Source organism: Staurois parvus, unplaced genomic scaffold, assembly GCF_062004578.1.
Source record: "Staurois parvus isolate SC_StPar_1 unplaced genomic scaffold, SC_StPar_1.0 ptg000503l, whole genome shotgun sequence".
NCBI lineage: Eukaryota > Metazoa > Chordata > Amphibia > Anura > Ranidae > Staurois > Staurois parvus.
The window spans coordinates 303,590-323,561 of NW_028318299.1; the positions used below are offsets into that span (position 1 = coordinate 303,590).

General features: G+C 42.6%; 1 protein-coding gene across 2 annotated transcripts in view; it reads left to right on the forward strand.

Annotated features, from left to right (window-relative positions):
* LOC149451947 (uncharacterized) overlaps window positions 1-13,788 on the forward strand; it is a 92,346-nt gene extending 78,558 nt beyond the window's left edge. Inside the window, exons 15-17 of one of the 2 annotated variants that reach the window (XM_089689901.1) lie at window positions 6,858-6,947; window positions 7,038-7,106; window positions 13,275-13,788. In XM_089689901.1, the coding sequence (XP_089546027.1) occupies window positions 6,858-6,947; window positions 7,038-7,106; window positions 13,275-13,322 (207 nt within the window). In that variant the 3' untranslated portion in view covers window positions 13,323-13,788. The remainder of the gene's footprint in view (window positions 1-6,857; window positions 6,948-7,037; window positions 7,107-13,274) is intronic. The other variant, XM_089689900.1, reaches the window with a different exon arrangement.
* The last annotated feature ends 6,184 nt before the right edge of the window (window positions 13,789-19,972 follow it).

Here is a 19,972-nt window from a genome sequence, read left to right on the forward strand (position 1 = left end):
TATGCTTACACTATATCAATTTCTGGGTTACTAATCTTAGCACATCAGTTTTGTCCACTACTCTCCTCTAAAGAAAGAAATATACAGAGGATAGCCATGATTGAGTTGACCCCTGACCTGACCATCATACCTCTATGAACTTGCTGGACATTTTAATTGACGTGACGTTCCCGGAAGTGCTGCGGCAGCCATTTTGGATTCTGGAATCCCTGTGTGTTGGAGGTCTGGAGAGTAACGGTGCACTTCAGGTGTCCCCCAGAGCTACAAAGTGATAGTGCTGGATAGGAGTAGCAAGGGGGAATTACCTGGTGATCGGGAGACCCTCTACACACGGAAAGGGGATCGCATACTGGGCATGAGGAGTTGGATGCTGTCTTGCTGATTTTATCGTTTTTATATGTAAGTGGCTACAATAAATTTTATATATGATTATAATTTACATACTGATTCCTGGTCTGTTTGTGAGGTCCTGAGGACCAAGAGGATACCAATCTAAGGACACTCTGTACATATGTGGTTGATTACAAACTGGAATTTGTTTGTTTTAGGGTAATTATGCACTTTATATATAGTTTGCAGTGATATTTAAATTTTTTTTTTTTTTTTTCTCTCACATGAGTGCTGTGACACTGGAGTGTTTTTTTTGCATGATACACGTGTGGCACTTTAGTTCTGGGATTTAAAAGGTAATATACTATGTTGAGATTTTGTTTTTTGAGGTATTTGAAGAGCACCTGTGATTGATTTGCATCTTCTTCAGTGGAGTAGGAAGCGTCTTCCTATCAAGAAATTGATCTTTGTTTGGACACATTACTTGGACACTTTGCATATTGGGACTTTATTTATTTTTGTTCTTTTATATATATTTGATATTTTTTATTTTTTGGGTAATCTCTTTGGGTTTTGATCTTTTCACTATAATTGTGGGTTTTTGGGTTTAAGTCAATGAATATATATTTTATTAGTACTTCAGGGGAAGGATATTGATATGACTTTAAGGGATGGTTGAGGATTTTATATATATATGTGTGTGCTGATTTATACTTATTCTTCACCAAACTGTTACCACAAGGATGGAATAGCACAATTGTCTACAATGTCTTCGTATGATGGAGTATTACCAGTATTCTTCACTGAAATCCCTGAACTCAATAATTTGGAGGAGGATCTGCATACTTCCCTCAGACCCTCAGAAATGAGGTGTCTCTTCCATGGTCTACTTTTCCTTCGGCCACATCCTCAATATAAAAAAAATAGCTTAAACTGGTTGTAAAGGCAGAAAGTTTTTTCCTTCCTGCATTCTATGCAGGAAGGTAATAAAACTGTATGCAGTAGTCCTCCCTAATACTCACATGAGCCCCTTTTCGGTTCAGCGATTTGCACAAGAGCCATGGCTGACTTCTTCTCCTGATTAGCTAAGACAGCAGCCATTGGCTCCCACTGCTGTCAATCACAGCCAGTGAGCCAATGAGGAGAGAGCAGGGGATGGGGCCAAGCCGCAGCTCTATTTGTCTTATGGATGCATAAAGCCGGGCTCAAGAGTGAGCAGGCACCAGTGCCCCAATAGCAAGTGGTTTGCTATTGGGGGCACTGGTCAAGGGGGAGGAGCCAAGAGTGGAGCCATGGGCACCCAAAAAGAAGAGCATCAGAGCTGCTGTGTACAAAACCATTACACAGAGCAGGTAAGTATGACATTGTTGTTGATTTTTTTTAAAAGCCAAAACCTTATTACCACTTTAGATGGAGATGTCTCACTGCCAGAGTCATCAAGAGATGTGAGAACCTGGGCTTCTTTAACTTCATGGTAGCCCTTTAAATAAACTAAATATTGTATATATATATATATATATATATCCATATTGATACAATGTAAATATATCATTTTGTTTCTCTGTGTATAGGGTGAAATCTTGATATTATCTAATATTGGTGGTTCATTGCTGCTCTCTGACTTCCTACTTCCCTCCAGCTTGGTGCGTAAATATAATAATGATATAACTTGTTCCCAAACTACCAGAATTGAGTAGATTAAACAGTCACATGGGATGTACATAATTGTAGTTAATTTATGCTTTTTATTGGGGGGGGGGGGTTTGTGGTACTAGGGATGATTGGAGGGTATTTGTGCTAAGAGGGTAAATTGGGGGGGATGTGTTAGGATTGAGGATTGTGCTTTTTCTTTTGAGATTTGTGCTTTAGAGAGAGGATTCAAGCTAGGAAAATGGGGGGGCTCATACATGTGGGGGGGGGACATTTAACAATTTAGCACCTTTGCCCTGGTCTGTAGATGACCTTCTCCCAGCACTGCTTGAAATCGGTAAAGCTACAGAGTTAAAGTAGATGTAAACCTGATCAAAAGGTCATTTTCTCTGTGCACCATGTATCTTAAACCAATACGGAGATTTTTTTCCTCGCAACATCTGTTTTTCATCTTTTTTATTCATCCCTTTTCCCATCTCTGTTTCTGATCTCCTCCAGCCTCCTTCAGCCACTTCCTATCTACATGCACTTGCCACAGTTTCAGTTGCACAGGCATACTATAGCCTAGCTTCTTTGCACAATTTGTACTAGTTTGGCCACTTTTAGTCTTCACCAGAGGAACATGTGACAGGGTGACAATGCAGGATCACAATTAGGAGATACTGTAGGTGTCACCCCATAACAGCACGGTTGGCAACATTTTAAAATAATTAGGAAGGGCATCGTGAAGGGAACACTATTGGACATGGTCAATAAAATGGACGTTACTTCCTGGCTTATGGCTTGTAGTGTGGCACCCTTCCCCCTTTGCTTTGCTATATTTTAGACAAAATAGGGCCTTGGAGTACACAGAAGAGAAAGTGGCAGTAAAATAAGCCCCATGGATGGTGTCAGTGGCAGTCCTCTAGTACATCCTCCAGGATATGGACACTGAAGGACAATGCCCAAAACCCCAGGACCCCAAAGATCCAAGACACTTGGTAACTATTTAACAGGAATGCACGATCAAAGACCTTCATGGCAGAACCACCAATTAGTATTTCATCAAACACTGCATATGTAAAAGGATTAAAAATGACTTTCGAAACTACAATACTATATTAAAGCTTCCATGAGGTATAAGTGATTGGGTTTACAACTACTTTAAATAAATCTATACCTTCTCTTTAGTTGATCTGATTAAACATGTTTATACTAACATAATATTGAGGGAACACCACTGTTTTCTTTCCTTTATAGCATATTTGTGATTCCCAGTCTGGCACTGTGCCTCCGCTCACCTATCCTATAGACCGTCCGAAACGTGTGCCCCGGGGCATGAAGAAGGAAGGGTTTGCCCCTGTGCAGTATAATAATGGTGCCATGGACAGATATAGACATTATGCTTTATCACAGTCCAATATGGGTCCATGGGAATGTAGCACTACCCACTTGGGGGTTGCTGTTGAATTTAGGTCCTCCTATAAAACTGCACAGCCAGCCCGTTAGCATTTTTCACACAGCAGTCATCCTCAGAGAAAAATAAAACATTGAGCGTTGGTTTTGTTCTTTTATTGAGGGGATTAAACTTGGATGGGTAAGAGGTGTATAGGATGCCCAAGGGTACTGAACTCATGAATTAACTTCATGAACTATTCACAGCTTCTCCTTTCCTGAAGCACAGTCTCTGTTGGAGTTCTAGCCAGCAGCTCTAGTTGTAATACTCTTGTCCCCAGATGAACTTCTCCTCACCCAGCAGCCTGGTAACGTTCCTTCCTGACCAGGGGATCCGGCTCCTGTTCCTATAAGTAGAAGGGAGCCAATCTGGTTTCCCTGCAGATTGCTCCTTCCCCTATATGCCCAGGGGATGTAGGTGTACTGACTCAGATCCTCTCCTGCACAGCTTGTGGAATGGCTGCTGCTTCCAGGCCTATCATCTGGGCTGCTCCTCCCTTGCCAAAGAGGTGATCTTCTCTCGGGACCAGTGAGTCCTGAGCATTCTCCCTCTCTCTCCACCTAACTTCAGCTCCTGCTCTTCACACTCCTGCCACCACTCCCTCACTCCAACTGCTGCTACTGAGCAGGCTCTAACACCTTTTAAGGGAGTCCAGCCCCATGACAAGCCTCCTGTTGGGGAATTGCTGAGGTCCCTCAAAGGTGCAGCCAACCACTCTTCAAATCCACCCACTGTCTCCAAGGCCTCCTCTGAAAGCCTTAGAGCAGGGGGAAATTCCAGAGGGGCTGGCCTGCACAGCCTCTCAGTCTTCACCAGAATTTGAACCCTCTGGCTATTGCACCTGAGCTGTTATACAGCTCCAGTCTAACCATCAGGGATCTAACTTCACCTAATGTAGCTATGATGTATAAAATTACCCAATGACAGCATAAATGTGCCCCAAAGTACTAGATGACACTTATGCAGCTTAACATTTTTCACAAATGGTACTCCATCCCAAGTTGGCTGAAGTCAGGTAGGCATTTCTTTCACTAGCAACAAATCACCAGTAGCCGGAGACATAGAAAGGCTTCCAGTCTCCCTCTGTAGCCAGATGCAGCAAGATCTCTGTTGCTGGCTTGAACACTGATTAATCTTGATCGGTAGCAATGGAAAGGACATCTCATTGCCTTAGCTACATATTGAATCCACAGGGTCAAAAAGGAAGTGAGCCACATGTGACACAAGAGCTCTATGCATATGGAACAACACAAAATTGTAAACTCGTGGCTATGAATGCAGCCAAGGCACATCTTGAGGGATGGTGGGAATACTGTGTTTGGCATAGCACCTGTGGTGGTGGCTGGCACAGACAAGCAGGGTCCCGGCACATCTGGAGGAATGTTGGAGATGGCGGGTTTGCAATAGCACCATCAGCACATGCAGGGACTCCCGCTAGCTAGCTCCAGCCAAGTGAGTACTGCTTGGCAGGATCTAGGGGGCTTCTGGGGTGGGATGCACCCCCCCAGATTTCAGTTACACATCCCCCAAAAGCCCCCTCTACCCTACTGCCTGGCCATCTCTCATTCCGGCACACTGTATACACACACAGCCTAACCACACATCACATAGTTTGAATCCGATCATCTGCCTGACTTTTTCTGCTCATCAGCTATCTTTATTGTTAGTGTTTTTTTATATGTGGGCCAATACAATTCCTCTTCTTCCAATGTGGCCCAGGAGTGTCGAAAGGTTGGACACCCCTGCTGTAGAACATATTAGTTAAGATGTGTGAATAGTTTTATAGCTCCTCTGGAGTTGCAAAGTCAAAGTATTCTAAATTGGAGGTTAATGGAGGAAAATATTTATAAAATGATCACAATAAACAGCTGTAGCACTCCTCAGGTTTAGCTAGGGGGAGCTAGACAAGTTTTTATTCAGAGGCAGGACAGCAGCCTGGAATGAGTCAGCCTGGGTATGAGTCAGCCACGTAACTTTACCTCAGGGCTGAGAGCTCTGCAGGTCAGTATCCATGCAGACTATGAATTACTGCTCGTTACAAATCCCGATATTTACTGCACTGAGAGGCAAAAGCCTTTAAAAAAAAAAATGGTTTGTCCACATTATAACAATTGTTACTATCTGCAAATTCCAAAGGTTGAGTCTGATAGTGCCAACAGCCGGAGGGCTGAATGGCAAAAAATAAACAAAGAGGGAGATAATCCCCACTGAACCTAATACTTAACTTTCTGTACTGAAAGCCCAATTCCGTAAAACCTTGGCTTGAACCCAAGTGGGGCTTCACCCATAGTACAAGGGTCAATTTCTCATTTAGGTCTAGGGAACATAGAAAAGAAGATCTACTTACCTGATCTTCTACTATTTCACACTCACCGGTCTAAACTCCTGACATCACCAACACCAAATGCAGTAATGGCACTGAGGGAAAGTCCACAGTCAGAGCATGGGGGGGCGCCGTCTTCCAGAGGAGCACACAAGTTAAGTGCCCAGAGTTGGGGTTTAATTTTTAAAATTTCAAAAGTAAAAGACCCAACAAAGAAAAGACAGTACAAATGGACTTTATTACCTTTATTATGCAGGAAAGCCTCTTCTGTGCTCCTCTCTGATTTACTTTCTCTGCGTTACTGCATCTTGGCTTTTTTATTTTAGGACTAGGCTCCTCCATCTGCAATTTGAGTCTCCAATGAGAATGCACATATTGGCCACTGATTGGACATGAGCATGGTAGTGGGCAGGGCTTAGTCATGAAGTCAGGAAAATTCAGGCCCCAGTAGTAATATAAAACAAAATCACAAGCACGGACAATGCTTCCTAAAAATTGAATAATTGACACCTTGTGTACTTTTAGGCAGGACTGTAATTGCGCCCAAGTTAACTTTAAAGCCAGTCTGTACAGACTGAAGCATGGAGGCGGTCATTGATGAACCCCTTGGGAAAAACTGGCATAGAACAAGTATGTAGGCAGTGAATCAGAACTCTTTATCTGCAAATGGATTCATGAAAAAGGTAAGACCAACGGGTAAACCCGACAGTCACGCATCTAGGAGATCGGTGTTGGCATCCTCCATATTATTCTGTGTCATCTCATGGGTTCAACAATCACATCAATCAGCTAAGCTGCTCTTTAAAGTCAGCGCTAGGGAGGGGATTAGGGAGGGGCCTCTGAAGTTAGAAATTACTGGTTTTCCCCACAACAGCCAATTGGATTCAAGCTTTCATTTCCCAGTAAAGTTTACTCTCATTGGCTGCTCTGAGGCAATATGGACAGTCTTTACTTTGGAGACTCGGATAGACAAGGTCTATCGTATCAAATGGTAGAACTGGTGTTAGTGAGACGCTTTATCAGTTGTTACAAGAAGTAAATCTTTAGATCCAAATGAATAAAATATATCAATATTGAGAAAAAATAATAATATTAAAATGAATAACAATTTTCTTTCAGGGCTCCTCAAAGACAGGCCTCCTCGCTCTTCTGTTGGTGATGGTGTTGGAATTGTTGGCTATGTATTGGTATCACTCCGGCAAGAAATGTGTAAGTGTGGGATATCTCTGTGTCATTCATTAAATATACTTTTCCTTCTCTCAGTAACAATTTCTCTTTTTTATCTTTCTCATATAAAAGGTCTTACTTTTTGCGCAGTCGGTTTCCCCATTCCTGTATGCTGGGCTGTTATTATCAACAACCACGAGTGTAAGTAAATCACCATAAAAGGGGCAAAATGATGGCACAAGTAATAAGTGAACTTTCCAGCCATTCAGGCTGTTTTGCAGAGACTGGATATTTTAATTTTTATACATTACAGGTGAAACTCGAAAAATTAGAATATCGTGCAAAACTTCATTTATTTCAGTGCAGCAACTTAAAAGATGAAACTAATATATGAGACTCATTACATGCAAAGCAAGATAGTTCAAGCCGTGATTTGTCATCATTGTGATGATTATGGCTTACAGCTCATGAAAACCCCAAATCCACAATCTCAGAAAATGAGAATATTGTGAAAAGGTGGAATATTCTCGGCTCAAAGTGTCCCACTCTAATCAGCTCATTCAGCCATAACACCTGCAAAGGGTTCCTGAGCCTGTAAATGGTCTCTCAGTCTGGTTCAGCAGGAATCACAATCATGGAAAAGACTGCTGACCTGACAGTTGAGCAGAAAAACATCATTGACGCCCTCCATAAGGAGGGAAAGCCTCAAAAGGTAATTGCAAAAGAAGTTGGATGTTCCCAATGTGCTGTATCAAAGCACATTAATAGAAAGTTATGTGGAAGGGAAAAGTGTGGAAGAAAAAGGTGCACAAGCAGCAGGGATGACCGCAGCCTGGAGAGGATCGTCAGGAAAAGGCCATTCAAAAGTGTTGGGGACTTTCACAAGGCGTGGACTGAGGCTGGAGTCAGTGCATCAAGAGCCACCACACACAGACGAATCCTGGGCATGGGCTTCAAATGTCGTATTCCTCTTGTCAAGCCGCTCCTGAACAACAATCGTCTTACCTGGGCTAAAGAAAAACAGACCTGGTCTGTTGCTCAGTGGTCCAAAGTCCCCTTTTCTGATGAGAGCAACTTTTGCATCTCATTTGGAAACCAAGGACCCCGAGTATGGAGGAAGAATGGAGAGGCCCAAGGACCCTGAGTATGGAGGAAGAATGGAGAGGCACAAGGCCCCCGAGTATGGAGGAAGAATGGAGAGGCACAAGGACCCCGAGTATAGAGGAAGAATGGAGAGGCACAAGGACCCAGAGTATGGAGGAAGAATGGAGAGGCCCAAGGACCCTGAGTATGGAGGAAGAATGGAGAGGCACAAGGACCCCGAGTATGGAGGAAGAATGGAGAGGCCCAAGGACCCCGAGTATGGAGGAAGAATGGAGAGGCACAAGGACCCCGAGTATGGAGGAAGAATGGAGAGGCACACACTGCAAGATGCTTGAAGTCCAGTGTGAAGTTTCCACAGTCTGTGTTGATTTGGGGAGCCATGTCATCTGCTGGTGTTGGTCCACTGTGCTTCATGAAGTCCAGGGTCACCGCAGCCAACTACCAGGAGATTTTGGAGCACTTCATGCTTCCTTCCGCAGATGAGCTTTATGGGGATGCTGACTTCATTTTCCAGCAGGACTTGGCACCGCCCACACTGCCAAAAGCACCAAAACCTGGTTCAATGACCGTGGGATTACTGTGCTTGATTGGCCAGAAAACTCGCCTGACCTGAACCCCATAGAGAATCTATGGGGCATTGCCAAGAGAAAGATGAGAGACATGAGACCGAACAATGCAGAAGAGCTGAAGGCCGGTATTGAAGCATCCTGGTCTTCCATAACACCTCAGCAGTGCCACAGGCTGATAGCTTCCATGCCACGCCGCATTGAGGCAGTAATTGCTGCAAAAGGGGCCCAAACCAAGTACTGAGTACATATGCAGCTTCTACTTTTCAGAGGTCCGATATTGTTCTATGTACAATCCTTGTTTTATTGATTGCATGGAATATTCTCATTTTCTGAGATTGTGGATTTGGGGTTTTCATGAGCTGTAAGCCATAATCATCACAATGATGACAAATCACGGCTTGAACTATCTTGCTTTGCATGGAATGAGTCTATCTCATATATTAGTTTCACCTTTTAAGTTGCTGCACTGAAATAAATGAACTTTTGCACCATATTCTAATTTTTCGAGTTTCACCTGTAAATATATGTAACAAACAAAATCTTTAAAAACACCAAGAAAAGATGCACGTAGATTGCATGAACAATGGTGACTTGGATTGTAAAGTCCCTGGAGACTACTGATTTCAGGTTGACGTGTTTCATGGGAAACCCACTTCCTCAGGACCTCAGATCTCCACCAATAAATAAGTCACTATAATGGATATCCATCCCGTATGATAAAAGAGAATGGGAGACGCACAGGAAAAATGGGGAAGGAGGGCAACAAGCTGAGGGATGGCGGGGGGTGCCTGGTGCATGTATAGCACTGGAAATAGGAAAAAAGATTCCAAAATAAATCCGTTAAATAAGAAAAAAATCATTTGTCCTCACAGATCTACATGGCCAGGGCTGTACCCCCTGCCCCAGAATACAAACAGAACTTACCATTAAATGTACCATTCAGAGCAGACATATAAGAATTTGGACTCCCAAAGAAAGTTTCATAAGTCCTCATAAGATGTATAGGGAACCGATATAGATGCCTGAGCCTGCAAGGAGAAAACCAAGCAGACAGCCTGTATTAAAATTGCTACAGGCATGCCTCGGTTTACAAATTTAATTCCTTCTGCAGGACTTTTCATATAGCAAAAAATTTGTAAACCAAAACGCTGTTTCCCATAGGAATGCATGGAAAACCAATTAATCCGTTCCGGAGGTCAGAAAATAGTAAATGCTACTAAAATACGAATAATCCCCCTGCCCACAGACCCCCACAACCACTGGCCAGGGTTGTGGGGAAGAGGTCCTTGTCCCCATCAACAAGCCCCTCTGCCCCAAAGCACCCCCCCATGTTGAGAGCATGTGGCCTGGTATGGCTCGCTCATCCCCCCCTTTCCTGACCTGCCGGGCTGCATGCTCGGATAAGGGTCTGGTATGGATTTTGGGGGGGACCCCAACAGCATTTTTTGTTTACATTTTGTTGTGGGAGTTCCCCTCAAAATCCATACCAGACCCGAACATCTTGGTATGGATGGGAGGGGGGACCCCACACCATTTTTTTATTTATTGTGCTGCTTTTTAAATGTAATTACGGCTTCTTTTTTTTCTTCACTATAGCTCAGAAATTCAGCTGTCAGCTTTCCCCCAGCTAAAAGAAGGAAAGTTTACTTTTAGTTTATTTCCCTGAGTTAAAAAAACAATGTCTCCTTTTAGTTTCTTAAAAGAAACAAAGTCTCCGTTAACACCGGGGAAAGTGACAGCTAATTCTGTGAGCTATAGTGAAGGGAAAAAAAAGCCAGAAATTGCATTTAAAAATCAGCACCGATATAAACTTCATATTGCAAAAAAAATTTGTAAACCGAGGCATTATTTTCAATGGATTTTCATTCGTAAACTGAAAATTACGTTAACCGAGGCTTTTGTAAACCGAGGTATTACTGTATATGTAATCAGGTTATCAAATAACTCTGTAAGGTTACTAGAAACTTCGATCTTCTCACCGAGCATACAGCTTCCCTGGGTCTCTCCAAGATGGCGTCCAAATGATCTGGAGCTATTCCCTGAGCTCCAGTTTGTGTTCCGGCTTAGAATGCATCAGGAAGTAGATCAGAAGTGATGTTGGTGCTCTATTTTTTATGTTTGAACCTGGGCATTTAAAAGAGCTACTTTTACTGTTTGTATGTATGTATTGTAATGACTTTTGGGACTGTTTATTAAAAAATTTATATTATCCCAAATTTGGGAATCCCAGCTGACTGTTAGGGGTTAACATTCTAGAGTGAATTTCAAGTGAGATTCCAAGAGGTTACCACACACACAATGAGTGGAAGAAACTGGTCTAAGAGACAATGAGAGTCAAACACCACTATTTGGATGTCTGCAGGTGAGCATATAGGAGGTCTGAAAGTGACAATGGTGAGAGGAAATCCTCATTGTCTTATCTCTCCCAAAAGCTTGGAAAGTGTGTGATGACCAAACAAACTTCTTGAGATGTCACAATAGCTATTGAATACTGAGGTTTAACTCCAGTCCAGTCTGTTTACCCAACAATGGATGAGGTTCTCCTCACATTTCCTTGAACTGTATACACAGTATAGGGTGAAACCTGGGTCATTTAAAATAAGAGTTTGGGATACATGAACTGAGACATTATCAAAAAGCATATTACCAACACCTTTTTATCAAGGGAAATCTATTCGATAAGGTTTGGTATTGCATCCCACTCAGCTAAGTTTAAAGTGATGAAGAAGAAGATGATTTGTGAATTGGGGTAAATTTTATATTTCCAAAAAGAAATCAGCTATTCCAATACAGTTTAAATATCAGGAAAATGAGAAACCAAATGTATTTACATCTTTCTATGGTCCTTATCCAAGAGTTAGTAGTGAAATCAACTATACTTGAATAGGGCATATATTTGATACATAAAGACATTTTGTTTCTATCAAAGGATGAGTCATCATTAAGACCACCAATTCATTTGTGATACCGGACTGTCCCCAGTGGACAGGTGAGGAATATCTCTAGGTGCGCACACTTCTCAACCGGCCAATCAACAAGCCTGTTGGGAGGTCCCTCGAAACAAAGGTCTTAGATGGTTTAAAAGACCAGACACCTCAAAAATCCAGGGATCCATGAATCCATCATTCCATCAATCAAGAAGCCATCGATTCATCCATCTGAATCTGATCTGATTTTCTTCCAAGATTCTGAATTTCCTCCAAGCTTCCAATCTTCTGATCTGCTAAAACTTCTGCAACAGCTTCTAAGACTGCTGTAACTTCTAAATTATCTCTTATCTACCCTGTTGCTACTATATACTGCACTATACCTCACTTGCTACCTGCGGCCATTTTGCTGAGGACTTCCAGCTGCCATTTTGAAGGAAGAGATTTCCACCAGAGACGCTGATGCTCAGTTAAATTCTGGGAGTGGTGAGACTGTGCTAGAATATTGTAATTTTCTTTGATATTTCCAATTTTCTAAAGACTTATAACATTTTATTGTTAGGAATGTATTAAGGTCCTCTAAATTATCATTAACATAACTGTTTGAATATTGTATTGAGGTTATATATTACATACTAACTAATTTGTGGTGTTGTGTGGTGCAAATTATCAGAGATACTTTCTTATTTTTCTATGGCCACGAAAAATGAGAAATAATCCCTCAAAATTTGATATTTTCCCTTTAAATTGAAATGATATATTGTATGATCCCATATCAAGATTAGCATATTATATTTTTGATTGTGTGTAGGAGTATATATTCATCACCAGTTTTTTGCGTTTGTATTAATATATATAAATTTTGTACATAAATAAATGTATTTATTTATCAAAAGGCAAATTTTGTGTATTTGGTACGAATCATACTGGTAAAAAGGACTCAAGGTAAATTATTAAGTGGTGATCAAATTATTAAGCTGTCCAAATTATTGGTTCATTAAATATTTGCCGTATTTTAACGGGTGGAGGCACTGCGATATTTTGTTTAAGGGAGAGGACACCGCCCTACATATTTAGAATAAATTATTACATAAACCACCACAGTATGTACTGGTATATATGTATGTATGTATGTACTGGAATGTATGTATGTACTGGTATGTATGCATGTACTGGTATATATGTATGTATGTATGTACTGGAATGTATGTATGTACTGGTATGTATGCATGTACTGGTATATATGTATGTATGTATTTATTCTGCTGGAAAGCATGTTGGGGATCTTTGTATTAACAGGTAAGGTGTGCAATCAATACCTTTACCTGCAAGTGAACTCATCTATCTAATAGAGTGGAAAAGCTTTGCCAATATTCAGATGTTTTCAGATCTGCCAAAGGGAGGATCTCAGATTACATTTAGAACCAGTACAGGAAAGGGGCACATGAGTAGGATAATCCACCAAGCAATACACAAATTCTCCAGCACTCAGTCCAGCTAATCAGCAGAGAAAACCTAATTCCACTTTATGAACAGTGACGGAGGTTTTTATTCCAAGGATCTGCAAATACACTTGAAACCACTCAGCCGGGTCTGTCAGGTCAAGGCTCCTCTGACAAATGCCGTCCTAAACTATATGAGCTTCCAACACAGGGTGTACTGTTTAGTGCCTTCACCATGTTTGACAGATTGTCTTCTTTTGTGTGCTGGTAGAGATACAATGCTGATGTCCTTAATACTTTAACTTCACAACTTTTTTTTCTTGGCAGCACCCTAATACTGGAGGCAGTGAAGAGGACAATATGAGCATGGTATAAGAGGCCAGAACAGGAGCAGACTCCAGAATCCACTCTGGTGTAAAACCAATGATGAAGTCCTGGGTGATGGCTTTCTCTGAAGCATGGTGCTTTAAAAGGGCCTATATACACCTAATATATTGATCTGTCTCCCTTCCTTTCCCTTTCCCCCTCTCTTTCCCTTGCTTTCCCTTCCCATCCCTTCCCTTCCCCATTTTATTTTTCTCTCCCTCCCACCAAGAGCTCCACTTTGTCCAAGTACAGCCTGAATTAATCTATCCTCCCTATCCCACAATGTGTCCACAAGGGCTTATATCCATGATTCCCCCTCCCCCACTGCCAAATAATATTCCCTCTCTTCCCTGGCCTTGTGATTTTTTTTCTACGTTGCTCTATAAAGGGAATAACTTATACATTCCGCTTTTGAGTTTATTTTTGTATATGACACAAAGCAGATTGATTTTTCATAATAAAAAATAACTGTTTTACAACATTTTCTTGCATGGTGATGTGAACAGCCAGAGCGAATGACTGTTTAAATGGAAGGCATTGTGTAATGAGAACTTCCTCTAATTTAACTATAAAAATCAGTGTAAACTCTGTGAAGTCATCATTTCCATGGTTCCTTCAGGATATAGATCGAATCAGGAAATGATGAAACAAGCCCAACTCATGGGGAACTTCAATCCAGGTATATCCTGAAGATCTAGACCTAGCTACTAGCAACAAGCAAAGTCCCCTATGGTGCCAATCCATGGTGGCTGACCTATGTAAAGTTGACCATAGGTGGGTCATTGGCTTTTGTTCAGCCAGCGGGCTGAGCGAAAAAAAATTAACAGATTCTTCTATCCAAGCAAGTGAAGCGGATGGAGAAATCCTCCCCTGGACATTGTATTCTGACAACAGTAGTCTTTGCTGTCAGAACACGTTGATCAACAGCTGCTGCTGATTGGCTGCAGCCACTGATTTCCAAACATTTTGGGGGCGTGGCCTGGCTGGAGCCTGGGCTGAGAATGTTACATCCATTCACAGTGGATTTTCAGAGATGTGCAGTTTATGGAATACTTTCTCTCCTACATATTTTGACATCTGGAGCAGAGAGGAGAATCTAGCGTTTGACTTTTGTCAAACAGGGACGGCCACACATGGATTAAAATTCAGCCATTACCTGCTGAACTGGACACATTTTGATCCATCTATGGCTAGATTTAAACTTCCAGCTGAGGCTCCTGCATCTAGGTCCAATGTCACTCTCATCAAGGATTGGTTCACACCAACATACACTTGCTGCCATGCTCCTTGGATGCATTCCTTTTATTTGACCTGGGGGTTGGTATCTGGGGGTCCCCTTAATTTTAGTTGAAGTTTGAAAATACCGAAAAGCCCCCTGCCTGCAAATCACTACAAACACCGGGCCAGGATGTTGGGGAAGAAGCCCTTGTCCTCACTAATTTAGGGTCAAGGTGTTTTGCATGGGACTCGCCCCCTGGCAAGGTAGCCCCTATATTGAGGGCATATGGCCTGATGTGGTTCAGGAGGGAGGGGGGTACACACTTGTTATGCTCCCCCTTTCCTGGCCACCCAAAATGCAAGTTTGGATATAGGTCCTCCCTTTTAGATTGTAAGCTCTAATGAGCAGAGCCCCCTGATTCCTCTTGTATTGAATTGTATTGTAACTGTACTGTCTGCCCTCATGTTGTAAAGTGCTGGGCAAACTTATGGCGCTATATAAATCTTGAATAGTAACAATAATTTGGGGGAAGCCTACACTTTTTTCTTGTTTTTTTTTTTTTGCATGGTAAACCACTTTAAAATCTATTTCAGACTGGAAAGGCCTGGTATGGAATTTGGGGTGGACTCCACACCTTGTTTTTTCATGAGGTAGTTCTTAAAATCCATATCAGACCTAAAGGGTCTAGTATGAACCTAAAGGGAGAGATGCATTTTTTTGGTTTACATTATTCCCACTGTGTGTACATATTCACCTTTCCATCAGCAATTTATTATTATTTTATTATATTATACAGGATTTATATATCGCCAACAGTTTGTGCAGTGCTTTACAAAATGAAGGTAGACAGTTAAAATACAATTTGGTACAAGAGGAAACAGAGGGCCCTGCTTGTTAGAGCTTACAATCCCTGTGTCAGGGCTCCCGGGTATGACCAGAGGTGTGTGACTGACGCAGGGAAACGCAGACTTCAGATATGTTATAAACAATGTAATTTATTAACACTAACCATACAAACATAAACGCAGTGCAATACTAAAACATAACACAGTGCAAACAAACCAACCAACCACCCACAGATAACAGTACATACAATGCAAGCGTCGTCAGGCAGGCCGGGTCAATATCAGTCGGGCAGGTAGGTACAGGGGGAGCAAGCGGAGAATGGTCGGGGTCACAGGCCAGGTTCAGCAGGTAGCGGGCAGCGTGGTACAGAGGGTCAGGCAGAGGAGAATGGTCAGACAAGCCAGGGATCAGAGCAGGGTCAGCAGAGAATCAGACAGGAACAGAGAACAGGAACAGGATACAGGGCCCAAGAGAAACACAACACCAAGGCAGAGTCTGCAGGTCTGAATGTCCCTTAAATACACCAGTATAATTAGTTCCAGGTGTTTGACTGGCTGCAAGGTTGAGTCTCTGATTGCTGGGAGCACCCGCTGGCCAGCCCTGGTACTGCAGCTCATAAGGCAGCTGAGTCCCACTATTGCTGGCCAGTCCATTCCTGACACCCTGGCTGAATTTGCAAAGTGTGAATGAGTCACTAGTTGTTAGGACACTGGCAGGTGCCAGCTCCCTAACAACCAGGAGGAAACTGTCACAATTAGCAGTGCTAATATTACTCACAGTGCAGCTGGAGATTCATTCAGCCTTTTGCACAGGAGAGTCCATAAACTATACACAGTGCAGTGGTCTCCTGCTGGTTGAATATTCACAGCCTACAGTGTCCAGGCTATTTTTTCTAATGGTGAATGTTAACTCTTAAGATTGAATGTTCTTAGGCTATTTTTCTCTTAGGATCTTCAATTTTCAGTTGACTGTTCTTATCTCTGCCTCCTGTAGTTTTCTGCAGGCAGTCAGAATTAGGTGGGGCCTGCTGGGTCGCTCCAACAGTGCTGCCTTCTGCACAGAGAATGTACAGCACTGTCATGATGTCACTGCTATTTTTACAAGTTGTGACTTACTTAACATATGCTACCTATACCATATACAATTCCCCAAATCATGAAAAATAAATAAAGAATCAAAAAATAAAATAATATCAAAAAGTGTCCATAATAAACAATAATCGCCAAATTCAAATCAGTGTATAAAATCATATACTTGTGTCCTTCAAAAATTATAAGGTTATAAAGTGGTAATTCCAAAAAAATCCTGGTGTTTGAGCCTTCCAAGTCACTCCCATGAACAAAGTAAACCTAAAAAAAAGATAATTTACATAGTGCGTGATCCTTGATAAACCAATATTTAAACAATACACTGTGTAAAAAACACACCTGACCACTGACAGTGAAAAAGTGAGTTAATGTGTCAACTGTGACAGTGAATCAGTGCAAAAACGAACATCAAACAACAAGTGTCAATATCTGTGCACACTTCTATTGTGTAAGGAGTAAATACCATTACCAAATTGAATTAATAATCACGCCTTAAAAATCACCAGGGTATGATACAATTCCAAAGAACGCACTCCAAAGAGATCTTTAAGATGTCATCACAGCCTTATGGATAAATCTCCTTGATGTAATCTGGGTAAAGCAAACCTGTGTACTCCATACTCCTTCTATGCATACTCCATACTCCTTCTATGCATACTCCATACTCCTTCTATGCATACTCCATACTCCTTCTATGCATACTCCATACTCCTTCTATGCATACTCCATACTCCTTCTATGCATACTCCATACTCCTTCTATGCATACTCCATAATCCTTTTAAGCGGAGTTTTCTTCAAAAAATAAACTCAGGCCACCTACTCTTCTTTAGCCGCTGTATTAAAGCTGATGGCTCCCGGTATGTGGTAGGTGCATATCCCAGGAGGTTTGATGAGTGGAGGAGCTATCATACTCACCTAGGCAAGGGGCAGGTGGAGCTCTTTAGATGGACCTCTTACATTTTAAGAGCTCTTTTATGCAGTGGTTAATACTCCTTGGACATCTTAGAGCAATGTGTTAAATGTGAGGATCTTCCACATAGCTCAGCATCTCAAAATTGCCTGTTAAGATTACAATTCTTTTATGGCAGAGGTAAAATGTAATAGGTCCATCTGAAGAGCTACACCCGCTTTTACAAAAAAAAAAAAAAAAAAAAAAAGGTACAACCACAAGTGTGTGTTTCTCCTTCATTCAAGGTGTCCACATTAGGCCTGTTCTTTATATAATAGGATGAATTTAGTTTTATTACAGTTAAAAGGGGAACAGAGGTAATACTTATAAGCACTTATACTTACCTGCTCTGTGTAATGGTTTTGCACAGAGCAGCCCCAATCCTCCTGTTCTCAGGTCCCCTGCTGGTGCTTTTGGCTCCCCACCAAGTGCCCCCATAGCAAACCACTTGTGCTCTCTCCTGAGCTGGCTCCATAGAAGACACACAGAGGTGGTTCGACCCTGCCCCCACTCCCTCCTTACTGGCTGTCATTAACAACAGTGGAAGCCAATGGCTCCTGCAGCTGTGTTTGCAGCTATGAGTAGAGAGAGAGCTGGGAGAGCCGCTGCTCTCATACAGAATGTTATATTCAGATCAGGCTTAGGTAAGTATAATGGTGGCTGGGGAGGGAGCTGCATGCAGAAGGTTTTTTTTACCTTGATCCATAGAATGAAATGAAGTTAAAAAAAAAACCTTTTGGCTTAAAAATCACTTTAATCCAATTTCTGCCATGTAGACAAAAGAGAAAGTGATGTTTCAGCATTGAGGGGAATTTTCTGTCACACAATTATTCCTGATGGAAAATATCTCTTCACTTTCTGTTCTGGTGAAAACTCAGAATATTCAGATTTCCATCAGTTTCTGTCTCAGTGACAACACCAAGACACACAGAGATGATGCCTTTACCTTGGGGGAACAGCAATAAAGCCATGGCAGAGGTTGTTAATTCTTCCTCACTGCATGTAAAATATAAAAAAAGGTTTTGGCTTTAGATTCACTTTGATGATGTTGACTATCCAAATGTCAGCAACATTCTGTGAGTCCAAAAATATACTGACAATGAGTAGTATGAACTTCCCATCATTACTGCACACAGGGCCGTCTAGCTGCAGTATGTCCCTCCCCATGCTTTAGTGCATCCAGGAGGGTCAGGTGCAGCATCCAGCACTGCTTCAGGAGGGACAGGTGCAGCATCCAGCACTGCTTCAGGAGGGACAGGTGCAGCATCCAGCCCCACTTCAGGAGGGACAGGTGCAGCATCCAGCACTGCATCAAGAGGGACAGGTGCAGCATCCAGCACTGCTTCAGGAGGGACAGGTGCAGCATCCAGCACTGCTTCAGGAGGGACAGGTGCAGCATCCAGCACTGCTTCAGGAGGGACAGGTGCAGCATCCAGCCCCACTTCAGGAGGGACAGGTGCAGCATCCAGCCCCACTTCAGGAGGGACAGGTGCAGCATCCAGCACTGCATCAAGAGGGACAGGTGCAGCATCCAGCACTGCTTCAGGAGGGACAGGTGCAGCATCCAGCACTACTTCAGGAGGGACAGTCACAGCGTCCAGCACTGCTTCAGGAGGGACAGGTGCAGCGTCCAGTCCCGTTTCAGGAGGGACAGGTGCAGCGTCCAGCCCTGTTTCAGGAGGGACAGGTGCAGCGTCCAGCGCCGCTTCAGGAGGGACAGGTGCAGCGCCCAGCGCTGCTTCAGGAGGGACAGGAGCAGTGTCCGGCCCCGCTTCAGGAGGGACAGGTGCAGCATCCGGCCCCGCTTCAGGAGGGACAGGTGCAGCGTCCAGCACCGCTTTAGGAAGGACTGCATTTGGGGTGTCATTAACTTAATATTGGCACCTGCTGCAGATCACAACGCAGTGCATTTTGAATGCGGTAAAGGAAAGAAGCGCACAGAATGCAGGTTTCCAGCACCGCGTCTGGTGGGAACTGGCCCTTAATGAGTCCTAAATGAGTAGAAGCTGATTATTTGGGACTGCTCCCTGAACCTAGAAAATAGAGTAAAGCTGATTTCACTCAACCAATTATGTTCCAGCAAAAATCCATTTTTTTGTTTTCTTTCTCTTTTTTTTTTAATTTTCCTCACACATGGCTGAGTATACTAAGTGAACTTTGCTTCACCTTATTTACTAATATTCATGCTGCAACATTCTTGAAAGTCGCACTCAATGCTATGGAGTTGATTTACTAAAACTTCAGTGGGACAAAATCTGGTGCAGCTCTGCATGGAAACCAATCAGCTTCCAGGTTATATAGTAAAATCTTCATTGGGCAGCACAGTGGCTGAATGGTTAGCATTTCCACTTGGCACTACCAAGATCATTGGTTCAAATCCCAATCACAGCACCACCTGCCTGGATTTTGTATGTTCTCCCTGTGCCTGTGTGGGTTTTCTTCAGGTACTCTGGTTTCCTCCCACATTCCAAAGACATGCTGGTGGGTTAATTGGATCCTGTCTAAATTGTCCCTAGTATGTGTATGTATGAATGTGAGTTAGGGACCTTAGATTG